This window comes from Lagopus leucura, unplaced genomic scaffold, assembly GCF_019238085.1.
Source record: "Lagopus leucura isolate 7727_CA_CO unplaced genomic scaffold, USGS_WTPT01 Super-Scaffold_100017, whole genome shotgun sequence".
Taxonomy (NCBI): Eukaryota; Metazoa; Chordata; class Aves; order Galliformes; family Phasianidae; genus Lagopus; species Lagopus leucura.
In genome coordinates, this window is record NW_024962271.1 from 10,693,909 (window position 1) to 10,715,387 (window position 21,479).

General features: G+C 44.9%; 1 protein-coding gene across 6 annotated transcripts in view; it reads right to left on the reverse strand.

The window, feature by feature from the left end:
- The window catches only part of ZNF423 (zinc finger protein 423), a 194,385-nt gene that overhangs the window by 12,755 nt on the left and 160,151 nt on the right, over positions 1–21,479 (reverse strand). For all 6 annotated transcript variants that reach the window (XM_042877064.1, XM_042877062.1, XM_042877063.1 and 3 more), the window contains 2 exons: positions 9,894–10,025; positions 8,293–8,408 (listed from right to left, as the gene is read on the reverse strand). In XM_042877064.1, coding sequence (XP_042732998.1) covers positions 8,293–8,408; positions 9,894–10,025 — 248 coding nt within the window. The remainder of the gene's footprint in view (positions 1–8,292; positions 8,409–9,893; positions 10,026–21,479) is intronic.

Below are 21,479 nucleotides of genomic sequence, written 5' to 3' on the forward strand. Positions count from 1 at the left end.
CAAATTGCAGAAAGATAAGTTACAAAGACGTACCTAATTTGCTGTGATGAATTGTGTGCATGCTTCAGTGATCAAAACTGCAGCTGAGACCTATTATATTTAATGATCTAGACATTTCTTGTGAAAACACTCAGGCATATACTCTTATGTCTGGACAAGCATCCCCGTTTTGCTCCAGCAGCAAGCAAATGAAGAAACAGAACTTTTAAAACCATACTGTACTCCACCTTGGATGAGCTTTTTAAAACAGGGACTTCTCAAGCTCCACTGTTTTCCTCCTTAAATAGTGCTTATGTTCTGCCCTTTCCAATGCAGCATCCCTGTTCCCTTGAAAGCTAAAGTTGGTTGCTTTGGATGACAGTGATGCCCACTGGAAGAAACAGAACTAATCCACGCTCAGAGCCCAAACTACACTCCATTGCCCTTACAACAGCAAAAAAAGAAAAAAAAAAACAACAAAACCAGAGTGGCTGTATCAGAGAACTCCTCCCATCAGCAATTACAAATAAACGTTGTGACAAGACTTTTTGGAAAGAAAAAAAGAACCTAAAAGAACAGAAAATGAAACAAAAACCCCACAATTTTCTAAATTTGCCTACATACTACAAAAACATTCTTTCTGTTATAAGGACTATGCCCTGCCTGAGGCTCTGGTGGTGGGAAGCAATAGTATCTGAATCTGCTGTCCCCAGGGTCGCTGTCGCTGCACAGCCAGCTGTGCTGATGGGCACGCTCACAGACTCACAGATTGCAGCCCCTCTGCTCCTGGAAGAGCAGAGGGAATGAGACTTTGTACCACGTTCCTATGGGGATAGGAATTCCGTCTTACGAACAGATCAAGGACTTCTGAGTAAAGGGTCTCAGTTTCCTGATGTCTCAAGTCTGGCTTGTCCACAATTTTCCTGCATAGATTTGAGTGTATTGTTCATCTTCAGACTTTTCAAATTTGTAAGACAGGGAAGAAAAGAACAAGTAAGTTTAATTCAGTCACAGCTGTATTAAAAAAAAAAACACAGAAATCTGCAGAGAGAAACTGCACAAAATATAGAACCACAAATCCAAGAGCTCATTTTCTCCCTCCCTGGTCAGTTTGAACTTTTTTCTGTCATTCATTATTCAACAAAATAGAGCAAATCGCATCTTTTGTGTTTGACTGCAGCAATGAGGATTCTGAAGTGCTATTTCATTCACCTGAGGAGCTGCTAAATACTATCACAGCAGTAATTTGCAATAGTGTGCTAAAGAATGAAGAAAAGGTATTTGTTAATTGTTGACATAACAAAATTAATTTTCCATCTCCAAACTTTTTCTCATCTCTCCTGTGAGCTCTGATGCAATGTTACTGACTGGCACTGCTGAAATGCCAACTTGCATTTCTCATCCTTAATTTCACTCTAAATGTCATTAGTAATTGTTATTGCCAGACCAGAGAGTGCAATCTGGTCTTTCCGAAAGAAAATCTATTTCTCATTTCTTCTCCTGTGCTTCCTCCTTTTGGTCAAGGATGGATGTTTAACATGCCCACGTGCTCTGCTTGCAATAGCAGGGAAATGCATTAATGTATCTGGAAGTAAAACATTCCTGCTGTATTTATTTACACACAGTGTGCCTGGATCTTTATGAATACCAAACCGCATGTTTAGAGGGCCTTTAAAGCTTAGCTTTCAAGAACACTAACAAGTCTTAATGAATAAAGCTAACAAGTGCAGGAGGGAGACACCCTTTAATGTACACATAGAAACCCCTCTCTGGATTCTTTCATCAATTACTTCTTTTGGTGGGTAATCAAGTTGTCAAACACAAAAGCAAAACCTTTGCGCAGTGTTTGTTCTCTCTTTCTGCCACATGTGAAAAAAAACAAACCAACAACCTTCAGCCTGGATGCGTACAGCACAGCTAGCTTTGGTCTCAGCTAGTATGTCACACATTCGCCCACCAAGTACAAAGAGCTTCCACCACAGAGTGGAAGCAGAGATTAGATGTGTTCAAAGGAAAGCCTGCAAGCATACAAGGCTGAGTCCTTGCACACCTCCACGTGGTGCAGCAGTGATTTACAACCATGTTCAGCACCCACTGAATTTGGCCTCCAGCAGCAAGGGGAGAGAAGCACCCTGGCAGCAGAATTCCATCCTGGGAGGGACTGCATGTGCCACAACAGACCTTTAGTGGGCTCCCAAAAATCAGCATGTCTTACGTTTGTGTATCTACACCGCAATATAACATATATAAAATAGTTCAAAGCTAGGCTGCATTTCCATATCCATTAACTAAAGGCATCTTAGCTCAGAATAAATAGACATTTGGACATTTCCAGCCAGGAATTGTGCTTTCAATAAACACAATTGATGCATATACATTGTCTCTTGGCGGCTTACACTCATGGCCATCTGTTGGGATGGCATGGTGCCTACACAAAAGTTGGTTGGACCCTTGCCTTAGGGCATAGATGACAGGCAACAACGGGTTTAGCTGGGCAGCCTGAGCGCCGGCTTCAAGTGCCATCTCTGCTGTAGGAAGCCCTTTCTGTGTGCCAGCACTGCCACATTGGAACGACATGCCTCCTTACACTTGATCACACATGTTGACACTTGGGTGCGCTTAAGTGCATTAATGACTCAAACGATGCCTTTCACCTGGCTCCCTTTTCTTCCTCCACTCTGCATCACTGCTGGGTTTTCTGCACGAGTTAAAGCCAAGTTAGGCACATTTTGTTAGCCAGGGCCAGCCACAGAATGGCATTAATGGCGCAAAAAATGAAGAAGGCCTTTTCTATCGTGAGACAGCTACTCATATTTCTGAGCTTCAGCTCAGGTGAGTCTACATAGACTTGAAAGACCTTTATGCATCCGTCTGGAGAGATGTCAGAGGTAACAAAAAAAAAAAAGCAATACATTGACCAGAATTTCCTTTCCAAACAACAACACTGTACCTTGCAACCATGCCAAACACAGGGTAGTTTGGGATTTCTGCATCACCTTCACATAAAGCAGAAGTGACCTGGCTGTGCCAACGCCTCCTCAGCCTGGGGGCAGGGAGCAGAGCACTGCTGAGTCACACAGAGGGGCCAGGGTGCCTCCCTCACTTTTACACAGCATTTCCCTCCTGAGCCCAGGACAGATCCACTTCTGCTGCAGAGCCCCAGCAGCATTCCCACAGCTCTGCACACTATGAGAGCCATCTCCTAACCCCAAGTTTGTAAACAGCCACGCAGACCTCCCCCACTGAATTCAAACTTACTGAGATCCACAGACCCAGGGGGACAAAAACTCTTCTGCACGGTGACACTGGAACAGAGGTAACACTTCTGGTTTCGCAGTCCATAACGAACGTTCATGCAGACAGACTCAATGTGATGGGTATGTGCCTACAGCACTTTTAATTTTTAATTATTGTTAGTTATAATTATCTGACTGTGTCTGAATGAAACCCAGCAATATGGCTGGAATAGATTTTGGTGTTCTTGTAATTTATTAGCTTTGTAACTACTAATAATTAAAATTTAACAATACTCTAAGCACCACAGCAACATTTTTTAGAAGTGCTAGCCAGATCTGCTCACATAACTGCCTGGGTCATCATCAGGATTTTAAAGGAAGAACAAACAGTTAAAAAAAAATAAAATTAATACATTAATGCAGAAATATAAATCCTATCCAAAATGAAAAAAAAAAATAGGTTTTCTTTTTGAAAAACTGCTTGCATATTTTGTTGATGCTTCATACAGAGCTTAGAAAGAGCTTGTGGTTTGTTTCCAGCTACTGTGTTGACACTGCAGTCTTGCTAAGCTCTGAAATAAGCAGGGGTTACATAAGTAGGAGGAGTGCTGCTCTCTGCGTCCTGTCACCCTGCCACGCTCTCCCATCCCCAGGGAAAATATCTTTCCTGCAGCAGCATCAAAATGCCATAGATTTGCATTTCCCTCTCTGACTGTATAAACACTCGTCCAGAAGCACTGAGATATTTCAGGGTCTCATAAGAACACTTTGACTCCTATCTAATTCAGCTGGTGACACCAAACAGTTCCACAGAACAGGGTGCAGACCCAAGATCTCTTCAGTCTCTTTCCTGTGCTCTGACTACTGGTGGCAAATGGAGCCCTAGGATGGAGCTCTGGGGCTCTCGTTCCCCATCTGCTTCACTGCACAGCTCAGGAATTGCTGGCAGCAGCAGCTGGCTACCCCCAGCCTCGCAGCAGTGCTTGCAGGGAGGCCCCAGGGCTGCAGAGCAGCACCTCCACATCTCCCATGAGGACCTGTTGTCCCTAGGTGTCTCAGAGCAGTGCCTGCTCCCCCGGGCAGCAGGCAGCTCAGTATGAGATGTGTCTGACACCGCGCTGACGTTAAAGGCAGACTTTAAAAAGAAAACCTGCTTAGGGCTTGAGCTGCTGTAATCAGTGGAAAGAATCCTAAGGACTTTGATGTGGACCAAATCAAGCCCCTGGAGGACGTTCATGGTAAATCATTATTAATATAACGAGCTCAATTTCTGTGCAGCAGCTCATGCCTGTTTATAGATATATGAAAATTGCCAGCTCTTCACATCAAATAAAATGAGGAAGGAGACAGACCACAGTGTTAACCAATGAGCCATAGTAGCCACTCTCCTTTTGATACATGTTCATTTAAAGGACCTGGGCACCTGACATGACAGCAAGTTTCTCCAGTGAAGCTCCCTTAATTTAACAGTTCAACATATCTCCAAATCTGAGCAGAACGAAACCCTTTTACCCATAAGAGGCAATGAAACACCTGAACACCTGTGCCAGGAAGGACCTGGCAGTACCCTGCTCCCCCGGTACCTGGGTTGTGTGCACATTGTTTATTGTATCCCTTGCCTTGGTTTTCATCAATTGTAATCATTTAGGAGGAAACAGTATGATTAACAGAACACAAGCAAACAGCAGGAATTAATCCTTTAAGTACAAATACTCCATTGGTTATGTGATGGCTCCTTGGAAAATGCAGTAGCAAAAGAGCATGTATGAAAACTCCCCTGGTTCCTCTAAAAAAATCACTGTTCAGTCACATTTTGCTTATTTCAATTCTTAATGCAAGCAACTGAGGAGGCACATCCCCCCGCTGGGAGCAACACTGCAACCCTAACCCTCAGCACCCAACAGATATCCCATTTCTAACCCATCTTGGGAGCAGGCAGGGCTCCCTACTATATTTTGTACAGTAAAGATTTAAAGTTCAGCTGTCAGACAGCTATCCACCCCACACCTGCACATCCCATGTGCCACAGTGACTCCAGACACTCTGGACAGCCCAGGACAGGCTCAGAGGGCTCCCCTGCCCCACTGGTAAGGACTGCCCTCCCTGCTTCTACACTTCAGCAAGCACTTTCAGCAGGATGCAAGAAATGCTATAGCCTTGATGTATTATGAATTAGATATAAATTTACTTTTTTTTTTTTTTTTTTTTTTTTCCCAGGCCATTCTCATCATATTCACAGATGTCAATCTCTACAAACAGGATGTGAAAAACAGCCCTTCCTCCCCTGCCCTGAGGGCACCCTCAGTTATCACACTGACTATTTCCACCATGCTTCGTATTTAACCACACCGTGTTTTGTTTCCTCATTTCCAATGAGATAACGTAAGCAGCTGAATAACCGTCCTGTTTTCTTTTCCTCTGGCAGTATTAGCATAACCTCTCCCTGACTCATCACTCCAGGTTCACACCAGAGTTTCCACAGCTTATAAAATGAGCTCTGTTCCTCCAAGCTTTCTTAAGCCTTAGTTTTACAGCTCCATCAGATAGCGTAAACTTCAAAGCACAAACACACACTAAAATACAACCTCTAGTTCAGAAATGAAAAGAGAGTCTGATTGTTGCAGGAGTGTTATGCTGCTGAAGCAGGATTTGCCCCAAGCACTGACATGTACACTTGGAGTGGGGAGCTTTTCATCACATGGCATGCATACGCCTCTCTTGGCATGCACTGTGTTCAAGATAACTGTTTAGACAAACGTTTACAAGTCAGCAGGGCTAATTCATACTGCTCCAGGACATCTCTAAAAGTTACCTCTTCCTGCACTGCATGTCGTTCTCCCCCCTCCTCCTTTTCCCTGTTTTTGCAAGAATGACATTCAATTTCTCCTTGAAATATCAGAATACTCATTTTTATAGAAAAAGTACTTTCAGTAATCTCTCTTAAAAATACAAAAAGCAAACAAGGCGTAGGTTCCGATTTTGACCTAAAAGAAATAGCTGTTATTTTACAGCAGTGGGATCAGAACTGAAAAGTCAAATTCATCAGACAGGCCCATGTGGCGGATGGCGATTTTCTCACGTAAGAAGTGTGCCGCTAAGAGAGCAAACGGTTCATGCAGATTGAACTAGCAGCTCAGCAACTGGTTCACTAAAATAATACAAAATCTTCATCATTCAGCAAAAACATAACAAACAGCTGAGGAATCTGGAACAGGCAGCTTTGCATATCGTTAACTGGCGAGATAATCACACCAGTCAGGTAGGATCAGAAGTTCTGAGTGTTCCTAACTGATTGTACATGTTTTGTGCCCTCCTTGACTCAGGTGTTTGAATTAATAAAACCCCTGGCATCAAGTAAACACTTTTTTGAATCACCACTAAAATAAGGACCGAAACAGTGCAGCTAAGAATTAAATTTTCATTCAGCCAACACCATTCAAAGCTACTTGGGTAATTATTTTAAGTACAGAAATGTTAAATGCACACAAATCCTGCGTGAAAACTGGAAAATTACAATTATAATTTATCTGATTACAGCTGCTATTTGCAGCAATTTTGCAATGAACAACACTTCAGAATTGAAACACTATGTAATTAAACTGTTAATTGCAAAAAAAAAAAAAATAACAGCAAAAAACAAAAAAAAAAAGCTACTGCTAAGACTATAATTTAACAAGGTTCTATTTATTTGACTGTCTGATTGTAAAGGTTAATGCAGTGGCACAGGAAGCCAGTACACCCATTTTAATTGCGCTGGCATCTTGACCAAATACCACTTAAAAGGCAAATCGAGATAAAAACACTGAGATGGCGTTGCAAACCACTGCCGCCTGCACAAAATGCTCCTGGTGACAACACACAAACCCAAATCTGCTGACTTTATTCAAACATTAACAAGGTATAGTTAAAACTTTTGTACACTTATGCAAATCAGGTTGCTAGCACAAGAGAGAGAAGAGATTCCCCTGGGAGAAAAAAAATAAAATAAAATCAACAAAGTGAAAAGATCAACCATCCTTCCACAGCGTGACAGCAAGACACAAGAGGCAGCAGCTTGGGAATTCAGCAACATAAATAAAAGCCCTCCAAAGTTTAAGTAAATTGTGTATTACAAAGTTAACAGATGTAAATGAGGCACATAGTACCATTCTAGGAGAAAGCCACGTTTGCCAGCAAACAGCACACCATGGCAGCACAGCTCAGGTAAAGGCACTGATAAAGGGCAGGGCAGCACTCTTGCACCACAGCACTGTGTTCCCCTGTGGGACAGCACACACACAGGGCTTGTTCTGCACTTGGAGCAGCACAAAGTTAATGCCCCACAGAGTTTCCAGCCTCTAGGGGCTCAGCACCAAAGGTACGGCATAATTTAAAGCCCAACCTCAGCAATACAGCTCCAGGGCAACCCCTGGGATCAGGGCAACCCCTGGGATCAGGACTCCAGCAGCACCTCCAAGGCCCAGTCCCTCAGAAAGCAACCAAGAGCATAGGACAGGCTCCACTTCAAGAGCAGGTAAAACAAAAGAGACCACAGCCCCCAGGGAAACCAGTATGCAATGCCTGGTTGGCAGAACCTGCCGCTTATTAATGTGCTATTGCCTTGCTGGAGCTGCTAATGAAGCATCATGTTCAGTTGTACCCACGCTTTGCTCTCACACCTGGGTGGGGAAAATTCCTTCCCTTTTGACTTAGCAGTGAGTAAGTGTACTATTTAGCAGTAAGGGCAGTGTACTATTTGCTTAGTCTTTGTATGTTAATCAGTTCCTAAATTATTAATAGAGAAAAAGAAATTATTTACAAGGTGTTTGACGTAGACATGTCAGGATGTAGCAACTCTACTGTCAAGAGGAATACTCATAAAGAATCATGATATTTGCCTTGTCTTATTTACTTATTTCAGCCATGCTCAAAGACCCTTCTCTCCTGATAGCATCCCAGGGGGCAGGAGACTGAGTTTAAGAGCAGGAGGAGAGACTGTACTGGATGTGCATTTCCTCCAGTTGCCATACAAGGGTGAAGGCTACACACAGAAAAACCAACAGCCTTGGCTTTGCTGTCACTCCTCTTGCAAACATACCTGAAGCTCTGTTTGAAAGAAGAACTTCTGTGGGCACTGGGAACAGTCATAAATTTTATCTTCCTGTCCGTGGACTGCAAAGATGTGCTGCTGCAGTTTATTTGCCTGCACAAAAACTGAAAGAACACAGTACAATTAGTTAAAATTGTTTCATATAACATATTCCATCTTGAACTACACTGTTAGACACTTTTATGACTGCAAAGACTCTAAAAAGTCCAAGGATATCCACCAGAGAAGTGCCAACACTCAATGCAGCAGAACGTCCTTACCGGTGGTCAATTTAGAATCTCCAGGCTGGCAGTCAGCTCACTTCTGACGGGCTCTAAATCCTGGATGGACTTTTGATATTTCACATAAAGCTAACGCTGTCCACGGGTGACTGGAAGAACTCAGTCATCAGAGCGAGCAGAGGACGTCACCGCTCCTGCAGGGAGCCCTGGCCCCACAGCAGGTGCATTGGATGCATTTTTAATGCAGGACAACTGGGCCAGGAGCAGCCTTGATGGCTGGTCTGGAGGATGAGTGCCCAGAGCAGCATTTCTGGCAGACACGTGAACCTGAAAGGGCAGGCTGCCACGGTATTCAGACCTTCTAAATGGGTTGTCCTTCCAATATAGAAAAAAGATTATGATTTAATGTTACAGATATACCATCTACATTAGGATTTTGAATTGATAATTACCTTGCCTTTAACAAGTGAAATGGGAAACATATTGAACTCCAGCTTCAGCTAGTTAAAAACATATCTCATTCAATTTTTGTCTCATCCTATATGACTTTTCACCAGTAAATGAAAAAAGCTTCTTCAGCAGAATTATAGATGCAGTCAAACACATTACAGCATGCTTCAGGAATAGAAAAACTAACTCCAAGTTCTCAAAAAGCAATACTCAGACTGTGGGTCAGATCCCACAAGGAGCACAGGGCTGAGGGGAGCGCAGTAGCTGACACTCAGCCCATGGTCACACATGGCAGTGATCCCTACGCAGTTTGGAAACTTAGGTGTTAACTGCTATTCTGACGAGTGAGTAAAAGGCACCCTTAAAATGCATCCTGAAGATGTTTCGAGAAGGGACCATCCAGGACCATTTGCACTGATGAGACAGCTGAAAACGAACCTCAGGGAAGGAAAACAGAGCAGGCCCTCAGATGGATACAACTGCAAAGGACCTGGAAACATGTTTTCATGAGCAGGCTGCTCTTAAAGAAACCTTTCGGAGGGAGGAGTCAAACCACACTGTTGTGTGATGGGATCTCATGTGAGCAAGGTATGCTGCTGTACGTGGCACACAAGGAGAGTCTTCACGAGAACAGGCCCCTGCCTTGCAAGTTCTGCTCTTAGAGATGCACCTCACATTCAGGCCACAACCTGAAAGGCCCCATTGCGAGAAGTAACACAGGGCCGGCTGCATTTGGGCAGTGCCATGAGATGTCAAACTCCTCAGTGCTGCAGTTTCAGACAGGAGATATTCTGAACATTTCCAAGCACAGTATTTCTTTTCCCAAGAAAAGGCATACAGTATTTTACAAATCCCCCGAGTGTCATTTCTGGATCAAGCCATGCACACTGAGGCTTGTCTCAGTCTCCCTTGTCTTACCTGTGAAACAAACAGGGCATTTGAATGTGCCTCCCATCCCCTCAAAGCTGTGCTCAATCAGGTGACACAGGAGCTTTGCCGGAGAGTCAAACATCTGGTTACACAGCTTGCACTCATGATTGATGCCTTCCTCTGCAAGGTTCAAATGATACAACTTGTTAGTGACACAGCACATTAGCGTCTGCGATGCAGCAGTCAGAGAGAAACTCCCGTGCCCAATGCCGTGCACACAACTTCAAGGGCCCCCAGCCCCCAGCAAGGCACAGCCCAGTGCACTGAGCTCAGGTGAGCAGCCCCGCTCACGTTAGGGCCATTTATCTGCAGCTGGGATGGAGGCGACGCTGTGTGCTGCTGCCGGGCTGCGCCCATCCCGTGCCGCTCCTCACGCTCTGCACACAACAGAGACGTCGCTGCTCTGCGTATGTATTATTAAATACTCAGCATTTAAATTGAATTTAACAGGGAATTCAACCACGTACTCTGAAAGCAGGCTTCGTCACCTCAGATTACACTGCAAATATAGCAGGGAGGAACAGACTGTGGAAGAATAGCAGGAGCCCAAACCAGTGCTGGCCTTAATTTTATATCTCTTGGCTTTTTCCAAGCTGAAGAGAGACCATTAAAGTGATTTAAATGTCGTTTGAAAGAGTAATTTCCACGTAACACATCCTAAACATTATTCTATGAGGTACACTGAATATGCAGTGCCCACTGCTAATGCCCCATGATCTAGAGGAACTCACAGGGAAATAATAACAATTATTCTTAATTCCAGTCTACCACCTTTGTAAGATGATACCATTTCTCTTTTTTTTCTCTTTTTTACTGACTTCTGTATTTTTGTTGCCTATGTGTCATTTTTCGAGGTATTGAAGCCATACTTCCTTTGGTTTTCTTGAAAGGAGGGAGGGGGTAACAGAGATTTAAAAAAAACCCTAGGTTTAAAATGTGCACTTCATACAACCCAGTGAACATCTAAACTTAAAAAGATTTTGCAGATGGTTTTTGTAAGCACTTCTCAAAAACATCTTCCCTTCATTATGGCAGCATGCATGAAAGTCATGAACACGTATTTTAAAAACTAAAGAAATTGCCTTTTGATTTACACTCAGGTTTATTTTAATAACTCCAAACCTCACTGACTTCAGCTGATAGTTCCAAGATGCCCAAGAAATGACTGCATCATCCCATGAAATAATCTCCTGCCAAACGCGTTCGGATCTTGCAAATAATGTCAGCATTCAAAAGCACAGTCTCTATTTATAATTGCTTTAAATAACCTTTGAAGCAATCAAACAGTGGGAAATTATTGTTTGTTTAGGGTTTTTGGTGCTCCCAGGATCTCGAGGTGGGAAGGCGAGCAGTGGGTCCAGCACCAGTGCGGCCCACGGAGCTGAGCTCAACAGCTCCCACAGCCACACAACTGCATGGCTGCAGCTGGAGCACCCCCAGAGCTCGTGCTGCCTTGATGGGACCTCCATGCGAGGAGGGGGGAAATAGAAATTATTTACAGAATGGATCAGTATGCAGGGGCAAGCTCCTGTCCATCCCTGAGGGAGGCTGCTGGCCTTTCTCTGCAGAGGGCAGAAAGCAGGTAAGGATCTGTGCCTCGCACCACCTGAGCATGCCCAACAATGCATGCAATAAACTTGGAGACGACAAAGCAGATACTGGGGGAATGGAACAAATTCCTTCTGCGAGTAAATCAGAGAAATCATGTTTGACATTAATTTTCTACTCTCCACATAGTGAGTGCTTGGAAAATAGTGATTCATGCGCAGCCCGGTCCTGTGTGAGCACGTGTGTTCATAAATACAGACACAGGCTGCTGATGAGAGGACTGCTCCTTTTGCAGCCTAAATATCTTTAATTTCAGTATAATTAAAAAAAGAGGATTTCACAGCATTTTGACTGAAGCATGTTTTTACTGACTTGGTCTGTTTAATTAGGTACCAGAGACTGTGCATTCTCTCGGCTGATCCCCGCAGTATTTTAAATAGTTAAACCTATAACAAACAAACTAAAACTCGAATGAAAAATAATAAAACATAATGGGTTCCTGCAGATCTGGAAATTTATCCCACTCGAGGCAAGACCTTTTGATTTGCAAATCCACTTCTGAATTATAAGGCCTTCTCCTCACCGGTGGGGGTTTTTATTCCACTCCCACAGGAGTCCATTATGTATTTCTCGTGTCTATAAAACCATCCAGGAAGAAAAAAGGTGGAAAAAAGTACCATGGTTAGCATGACAAACGCTTCTCTTTTCATGCATGTGTATTCAAAATATGAAAATGCCCAAAGATATAGATAGAATTGCTGCTATAATCACTCTCTTCTCCGTGGCATTTTACAGCATATTATTTTACACAGAAACGCGGTGCATGTGTAGGGGCACTCAGTCACCTTTGGAGAATAACTTCAGTGAATTATCTGGGATCATACAGGAGCACAAGGCTGCCTCCAGACAACGCAGCCAACGCCGGCCCTCCCTCCAGCCACGTGCGCCGGGCGTCAGCAGCACAGCGCATCGCGGCGTTCCCCTCATCTCTATTCTTCTTAAAAAAATAAAAATGACAGGCATCTATGAGACCTACATAACTCCAGTGAATTATGCAGCCCCTCTCATTTGTAAAATAAAATGCAGATTTTTACAGCTCGCTGTGCTAGATCGTCTCCCATCTCTCCGTAAGTGTATCTATGCGGGGATCAATTGATTTAACACTAAACGAGCCACGCACGGCCAACAAGAATCTTGGGCTCCTTGCCTTTCTTTTTTCCTGCACTCAAAATAATAAGCATTAATTTTACACTTCATTTCTCAAAAAAATAATAGGGTGTGCTCTTGCTTAAAACAAGCAGGCCTGCTGGATTCTGTCAGCCTGAAACTATGTCAGGCCAAAAGAGGAACAGAGCGCTTTGTGTAAAAGTATCATGGGGAGATGATAGTATCCTGTAATGTTTTCAGTACCTACTTTTGTCTCCAAAAGCATTTGATCCCTGGCAGACACACACTTATTTCCATACTGGTCTTGAGGGAAGCCGGTAGGAACGAGAGCTGATTATCTGAATCCTGAAGGTGAAACCTGGGTGGTGCCCACCGATGTCAAAGGCAGCGATTGTCTAAATGTTGAGGTACATAATTTGCTGCCTGTTTGGAGGGCTGGGGGCTGCGTGGCCCCGGCTGAACCGCGGCGGTGGAGCACGTCCTCATTGTTCTCAAGTTGAAATGCATTTGCAGGATGGTTCACGTGTGTTGATAGGAGCTTAACTGCATTTACACCAACACCCTGCCCGCTTCTGAGCGGGAGCGCGCCTCTCCATACAGCCCTTCCTGCTGCTGCAGCGTGCATTTAATACATATTACAACGAGTCTCTCAGCCTCTAAGAGAACTGACGCCGGCAGCCTCCTGGCGAGGATGCAGTATAATTAATAATGCTGTATTAAGCCCGCGCACTGTATCAGCTGCATTTCTAATTATAACTATATTAATAGCGATATAAAACGATGCACTAACAGTGCCACGTACCGACATGTTATCAAACCAATAACAAACTGCAATTTGAACAATAAAACAGCATCGTCTTCACTGTTAGTTAAAACTTCTCTTCAACTTGATTTAATAAAGCAAAATTTCCCCTCATGGAATAACCACAACAGTCCTAATTTGAAGGAGTGCGTGCGGCCGTCTGATGCTCTTGACAGCAGCACGCATCCTGTGCCACGGCTCTACCTCGCTGCAGCAAATTACAGCAATAAAAGGGAACGTCTTTCCTGTACTCAGATATACACATCCATGGCTTAACCACACTTTTAATGAACTTTGAAATGCTGTAATTCAGTGTAACAGAGCATTAATATGCTGTGCTCACAGAGAACCTTCTCCCGTCCCCTATATCATAAATCCGGTAGAATTAAATGGGCCATGTAAGGAGAGCTCCGATTGTAACAGAAATAAATACAAATTGGAATGAATGCAGGGAAATAAAAGGAAGACTGCATGAAACTATTCTGTTTATGCAATTCATTCCTCAGTAAATAAGTAAGAAAAGGGATACATTTGTAACAAGAGAAAAGCAGGAGGAGCCCAAGCACTGATCCATGTGGCTGTGCAGGAGCGAGGGGCTGTGGCCAGAGGTGACAGTGATGGACATCCCCACCGAACAAAGCCATGGGAACGCCGGGCCAGCAGCATCAACAGAGATCCAACGTGACTGCAAAGCCTGGGGCTGGGAGCAGGGCACACCACTGCCAGGGGACGGCAGATTCACAGTGGTTCACGCCAGACTTGGACGTCGCCTGCTATCCAGATGGCATTCTTTCACTGCTGCTGTTTCTATACCCCATCCCGCTGTACGGCACCCCCGGAACACCCTGTGCCAGTGGGTTCCATAATGAATCCCGGTGGACAAGGCCGAGCCCTCCCACACCCCGCAGACCCGGCACAGGGCCTCGCAGCCCGGCAGTGGGAGGCAGCGGATTGATGGCGTGGCAGCTGAGCGTCACCTGGGGAGCTGGGTGCCATCCTCACAGGGATGCTGGAGGTCAGTTACCATGGCAACGTTGAATGAGCTCAACCTTGTAACTGACCCTTATCTTTTTCTGATCTGTGGCCCATTTGGGACCAAGGCTGGAAATCAACTGGAAAATAATCCGGTCACATATCAGAAAGAAAATTATTTATACTTATTTATCCAGGTAGAGCTCGCATCTCTCTCTGACGCCTCCCGTCCTGCTCCCAAGCACATCACACAGCTGAGCAGGACGCCCAGCCTCACGCCACAAGACCTGTGCCCATCCCAACCCACAAAGCCATGCACGCCCATGTCCCACCAACACACTGCCCACACCTCGCCTGGCACAGCCACGTGGCCTTGGCCTCTGTGCGGTAACCACGCACCTGCAGCCACCCCTCCTCAGCAGCCCTAGTATTTGTTGGGATCTGGTACCTGTGTTCTTTTGTGCATTCTTTCTCCGCTGAAATATGATTCTGCTTTGAAATACATTTATATGATCTAGAATGGCACAACACTGATGTCTTTTATGAGCTGATGATTGTTTAATAAAATCTTGCATTCCTGCTTCATCCTTATGACAATTTTACTATTATAAGTTTTCAAGGGATATGAGAGCTGTCCACTGTGGTTAGAAACATCAATTTAATGGAAAATGATAACATGGGGACTTTGATTTTTCTAGAAGCTATATAAGGAAAACCAACAAAACTGCAGAGCATTCCAAACATGCGCTGGCTCTGGCACAAGACCCACTAAAACCCGTGTCCTTCTTACAGCCTTCCGGTGGATGCTCAGCCCCAGGAGCAGTCTGGCAGAGCCGAGGGGCTGCCCCGCTCCCAGTGGGGGAAGGGCTTTGGGAACCAGGAAGCAGTGAGGAGACCACAGCTCCTGGCAGGCTTCACTGGTGCTGGACCAGCACCAATGGGTTCTGGTAACCAACTCCAATGCTTCTGGTGATGCACTCATTATATGGCCTCTTTTCCAGGTATTCTTTTTTCAGGCTAAATTAGCCTAACTGCATAACAGGCTTTAAACTCTTTTCAGCATCTCAGGGGGCCTCAAGCTCAAAATATGCAGAATTAGATGCCAAATTATTTATAGGGTAGCTGTGAGTTCACTGCCTCCAGTACATGTCACTGTGCTGCAATATTAAAATGACCATTAAAAAGAAGCACAGTCCCAGAGGGACTTGGGATGAGATTGCACAGTTTCTACTGAACATGAGGGCAGCCTGCTCTAAGCCAGTGCCTGTGCTGCAGTGGCACAGGAAGGCCTTGTGTCACTGAGGATGGCTGGAGATGGGCCCACCAAGGCTATCCTACTGCTTAATTTTTGGCTTACAAGAAAAAGAAAACCTGAAAGTTCAAAGGAGTCCATGGAGCTGTGCATCATCAGTCTGCGGGCTGCAGCATCCAAGAGAGAATCTGCCTATATGGCATATTTTAATCTGAGAAACTGCATTTATAGATCATTTACAGAGATGTGCTGCACTTTAGCCCTGTAACTTCAAAATCTAACAGCCTTTCTGTGAAAACACGTCTGTTTCAATTGCCTACATTAAAACTTCTCATGGATCGAAGTCTGATAGGTCTGGCTGTTCCATCACAACCGTTCATTAAGGACTAACTCCAACGGCTTCCATGGAAGTGCAAAATCTGTACAAGAAAAACAAACCAATGTTGAGAATGCAAGCCCAAACACATGCACAGAATGAGCCTGGATGAAGCTTAAAAAACCCTTAAGAACAGCTAGAGGTGAATGACAACACCACAGGTATGCATCCCATGCAACTCTGCAGTCTTGTATTCTGGTGTTTGGATAGGTTCACAGCTGCACTATTTCAAGTTTAATGCCAATACCTGGTAAAACAGAGCTGCGAGTGCAGGCCCACTGCCACGCAGCCATCCTGTGCTGGCATCCCTCATACTGCTATGACAAACCTGAGCATCCTGCTGCAAGCCCTGATGTCCCCCTCTGCACAGCTCCCTGCACTGCTGCACACCCAGAGCAGGTTCATCCCAGGGTCCTATTGGCAATATTGCATCCAAGTGCTCAGAACAGGCATATGAGAATAACTAGGACCTACCTGACATCTATTATTGTGCAACTAAAAATTAAACCATTTCTACACTTATTAAACATCCCACTGGAATATGCCAAGTGCTTTCTGAACATGCAAAGCCTCAAGCCAAGTTTCAATGGGTGCAAGGCCCTTTACACTCACTGCACAGGCCCGGCACATTGAGCACCAGGAGCCCTGTCCCACCATACCCACCCTGCCCCCACCATCCTCGCATGACCATGGTGACACAGAGCCACCAGAACTCAAGCAAGAACCACCATAGGCAAAGCCTCTGCTGCTGTGGTTCATGCTCACGTGGTGGAAGAGCCAAGCAGACAAGCACCAGCCGTGCCAGCACCACGCATCCCAGAGAGCACACAATAGGGTTTTACATACCCAAGCTCCCATAGATGAGTGTCTAGATGAGCGTCTCTGATCTTCAGATTAAAGTTTCCCAAGTACACGTTGACAGGAGATAGACTATAAATCTATTGTGTAAATAATCACCAGACTAATGGTGCCTAATAGTATATAATTAACATGACTGGCAGGCTGCAAGCCAGTTGTTGTCAGCTATGCTCAGCAATACTCAGACTACAGGAACGCCTTACAGCACTTCTCTGGTGGCATCAGGGAAGCTGAAAACTGGTAAAATGAGAGTGAAACAGAACTCATAGCAAAATGAAAACTTTCAAGCATACACTTAACAGAGGAACATACTTCCAGGCTTCAAGGTATGATAATGCCGTACTTTTTTGTTTGTTTGGCAAGAGTTAAGAAAACTTCTGTTATCCCTGTACTGGTCAGTGTCTTTCAGCTTTTCACTGGGAGAGGAAGAAGCAAACCATGACAGCTGCCTGGGCACATGGGCACAGTCACAGCCTGGCACCTCGCAGCCACCCCATGTCCTCCCAGGCCCAGCACCCTGGCAGTGCACTTGGTGCCGCTGTGCTGGCTGACAAAATGAGATGCCACTGCCAGCAGAAACACTAAGTGTGACTAAACAAGGTCTGGCTCTGATAGGTGACATATTTCATGAGTATCTCTCATAGCTTGCTAAGTGCAAATTCGCCCAAAAGAATGAAAACTAGACACTTTAAGTTGGGAATCCTAAGGTGCAGTAACATACGATATTCCTTAAAGCAGTCACCAAGAAGGATCTGCATAGAAGCAAGAAAATACCTGAAGCGCCTCTGCATTATGCAGAAATGTATTCTAATACTATGGAAATACTCAGCAGTGAATGTACAGAGCATCTCCATGGCTTCTGATGGGATTTGCTCAATTAACACCCCATGGTCCAGGTGGCAAACATCCCCCGTGAGAGCCTCACGTTGAGTAAGGAGAGCGAGAATCCCACAGCCTTTTGGAAAGGGAGTTGCACTTGGTAACATATCCAATACACAAAACCTAAAATCAAAATGGCATGGCCCTTCTGGATGCAACAGCAGCTGATGCAGCTGGGGGCACCTCTGGGGCATGGAGAAACACTGGGCTGAAGCCTGCATGGGAGTGACTGGGGCTGCTGGGGAAGGCTCAAAGGCATATGGGGTTGCTGCAGAGAAGGGGCTGAGGAACATCCACTGAGCCCAGTATAGATTTAGGAGCATTTCGCCAAAAAGTCCAAATGAGTAGGAGCTGAAGGTACTAAGAAAGAGTGAAAAAGGAGAGGAAAAAATCAGGCTGCTTATCAGCCACTCTTCCAAATAAAATAAGATCCTAAATCAAGCTGTCATGGAGTCCCTGTTTGAACCAAAAAGAAGGAAACAATAAAGGTCTGTTAGAGACCTGCTACTCACTATTTCATTCTTCATTTTTCTTGCAAGTTCTTACTTGAAGGCCCAATTCAACAATCAACACTATGAAGTCAGCATTTGCTACCGTCACCCCGAGAGGTATCAGAGATACAATCATATATATGCAAAACAGGCAGAACTCTGATAACAATACCTGGCCTTTAGGCAAAAAATTGACTCTTTAAATGGCAGCCACTATGATAATGCCAGCCTAAGAGCCGGCCTTGCACAAATTTCCTCTGCTTAGTAACATAAAAGTTTCACAGTGAAAGATACAGCACTTGGGTAGTAACAGTGACAGCCCATTTTAGTAGGAATGTTGAAGAGGAGATGGCAAAGCACAACCCCAGATGAGGCCACAGGCTTCAGCTTCTCCCCAGAGCATTCCAGGTGCCCCCATCCCTGGGCTGCCCCAGCAGGGCACAGGGACATCACCGCTGTGACAGCAGCCACCACTGCCGGCCCAGCACTGCGCTCCTCAGGCAGGGCTCGTGCCAGGCACTGCACACAGCTGTTGCACCTCTACAGCAAAACAAGCATCAATTATGCATCGTATCAAAAACCAAAATGCTAGGGCATGGAGCTGGCTACCTGAAGCACAGGAGTGAGCAAGTGCCAAAGAGAGGAAAAATACATCCAAACCCATCACGGAGCACTCAGCAACTTCACATGCAATGCCATCAACTGCCTTCCATTGCAAAGTTCTCCAATACTTGGGAAGAGATTACAGAAATATTCAAAGATACAATATTTGTATTTCCAATGTTAATTTGACACACAGGAGTGTGCATGAGGGAATGTTTATAATCAGCACTCCAATAAACTCACAAATGACTCCAGTATTTTATAAGCTTGTTAGAAACAAATCACTCCCTTAGCTTATATTTACTTACTGATGAATCATAAAAGGCCTCAATACACAAAGAGTAAATTCAAAACTGTTTTTTCCTCTTGTTTTATCTTACCTACCCTTCCTCACGTGCCCAGCACAGCACTGCTCTGGGTGCAGAAGGCCAGGGCTGGCCATGTACTGCCTGTACAGCCATGCTGAGGGACCAGGCCGTGACCACCCATCTCCAGCAATAACAGCTTTGTGCTGCACGCTGCAGCCACAGCCAGCAACCTGCATGTGGAGGGAAACGAGAGCTGGCAGAACGGCACTCCTTTTTGTAATGTAGCTGAGAGCTGTGTGCTAATAATGGGAGTGGTGGGGATACTCAGCTCTGTGCTCCAGGTAGCGACTGGAGAGAAGGAATGCGGGGGTATTCTAACTCGCTTTTACTTAATGTACAGTTAAGCATTATACACACGTTTTATGGGAAAACCCACAGAGGACACGCTCGGACTTCTCAAGGAAAACACAGACAAGTCATCTCCATGCCACTCAGCCTGAAGTCATGGGGATTTCTGCTATGGCAATGGGGTTGGGATTGTAATGCTGTAACTGCACCGTGATGCTATCTATCATCATGGAAACATCAATTTGAGGAGGAAAGAACACATCATGGAGAACACAGAGAAATATGCTTTCCAGAGGGAGAAGTGAAGCTGTAGTCTAAATGACAAAGTACAAAAGTACAATGGTCTTCACTTTTAGTAAAGAGTGCCCTAAGCACACTGAACTCCAGGATCCTTCCTGGGGATATCCATTTACTTCTGGAAATGGTATTTCAGAAACAGAACCAAAACGCAACCACACTTCCTCCAGCAGCTGGCCATCCAGAAGAGGGAGAGAGAGAGAGAGCTAGGAAAGAAGGAAGGAAAGAAGAAAGGAAAGAAGGAAACTGGATTGGTGGCTCTTGGCCATGGCCAACCCACAGGGAATGGCAGATGCCTCAGGCGTGAGCAGTGGCAACCCCAGGGCCAATCTTGCCTGGCAGCAGGCTGATTTCCCAGCTGCTTTCCTGTGCCACGCTCAGGGCTGCCCCCACCCCCATGGGAACAGCAAGGCACGGAGCAACCGGATGCCCAACACCAGGAGTGAGATGAGCCCAGATGTTGTATCCCCAGCGATCGCGGGTGCTTTTCACAGGCTCACGTGCACAGAGTTTAAATAGCCAGTGAAGATTTAAAGGGTTTTTATTTTATCACTCGATTTCCTTTTGCTTCTCAAAACAAAGGATGTGCCAATCAATAACGATTTTGTTAAAACTGAATTTATCTCTACCATCAACTCGAGCTCTCTAGCGCCCGCCTGAGTCCTCCTCAATCCCAGAGCAGCATCTGCCATCCCTGCACCGTTCTCACAGGCTCACGGCGTGCAGCCTTAAAACACCATCCACATCAATTCGATTGGTGTCAAAAGCTCTCGGTCTTCTCGCACACACCAGTACAGCCGCAGTATTCATCAGATTTTACCACCAGGATTAATGTTATAAAATGTCACTTGCTACAGTAAAATTTATCAACGTTATTATATACCATAGAAACTGCCACCACAGACAAATGCAGTACATTAAAATTTTGTCTAGAGCTCCCCAGAGGAAACATTTGCTGCAATTTGTATAACAGTTTATATATTTATGCTATTTAATGGTACAAAGCAATAATTATGACTTCATTCACTGATAAGCAACGGCATTATATAAATCAGATGCAGATTTAGAACATGCCAGCTTTGTCACTGGCCTACTACTTGTAAATTATGTTGCTGTTAAAAAAAAAAATCTAAGCAAATATGAGTTAGCAGCAGGAAGCTAATAATGTGCCTCCAGCTGTTCCAGTTAACCTGCAAATGTGGCCATCTGCACCTCAGGAGAAAAAGAAAAGGAGAGATGGAGGGAGGGAGGAAAAGGGGAGAGAGGAGAGGAGCGGCCGCCAGCGCCAGCACAAAGCCTGGGCCCAGAGCAGTAGGAGTGACCTTGCTCCTTGTGACCAGACAGGCACACATTCAAAATCAGAAAAGTTACCGAGGAATAAAGGACCTTTTCTCCCTAACACCCACAGAAAAAAAAAAAAAAGAGGTCTTTTCCATCGTCTTTTTTCTAGAGCAGACTGTCTTTCACCTCTAGGGTTATTATTTACTGCATTGCAGGGCTGCCCAATGAGCAGGTTTTCCTTACAACCTCTGCCTTTCATTTTGACTTTTTAACACCTCTTCACAGACCCATCTTGTATTATTTAAAAAAAACTAGTGGTCATTGTAAGAGATTTATTCCTGCTTCAGACGGTTTAAAATGGATCCACAGGGCACAAAGGCTGAGCTATCAAA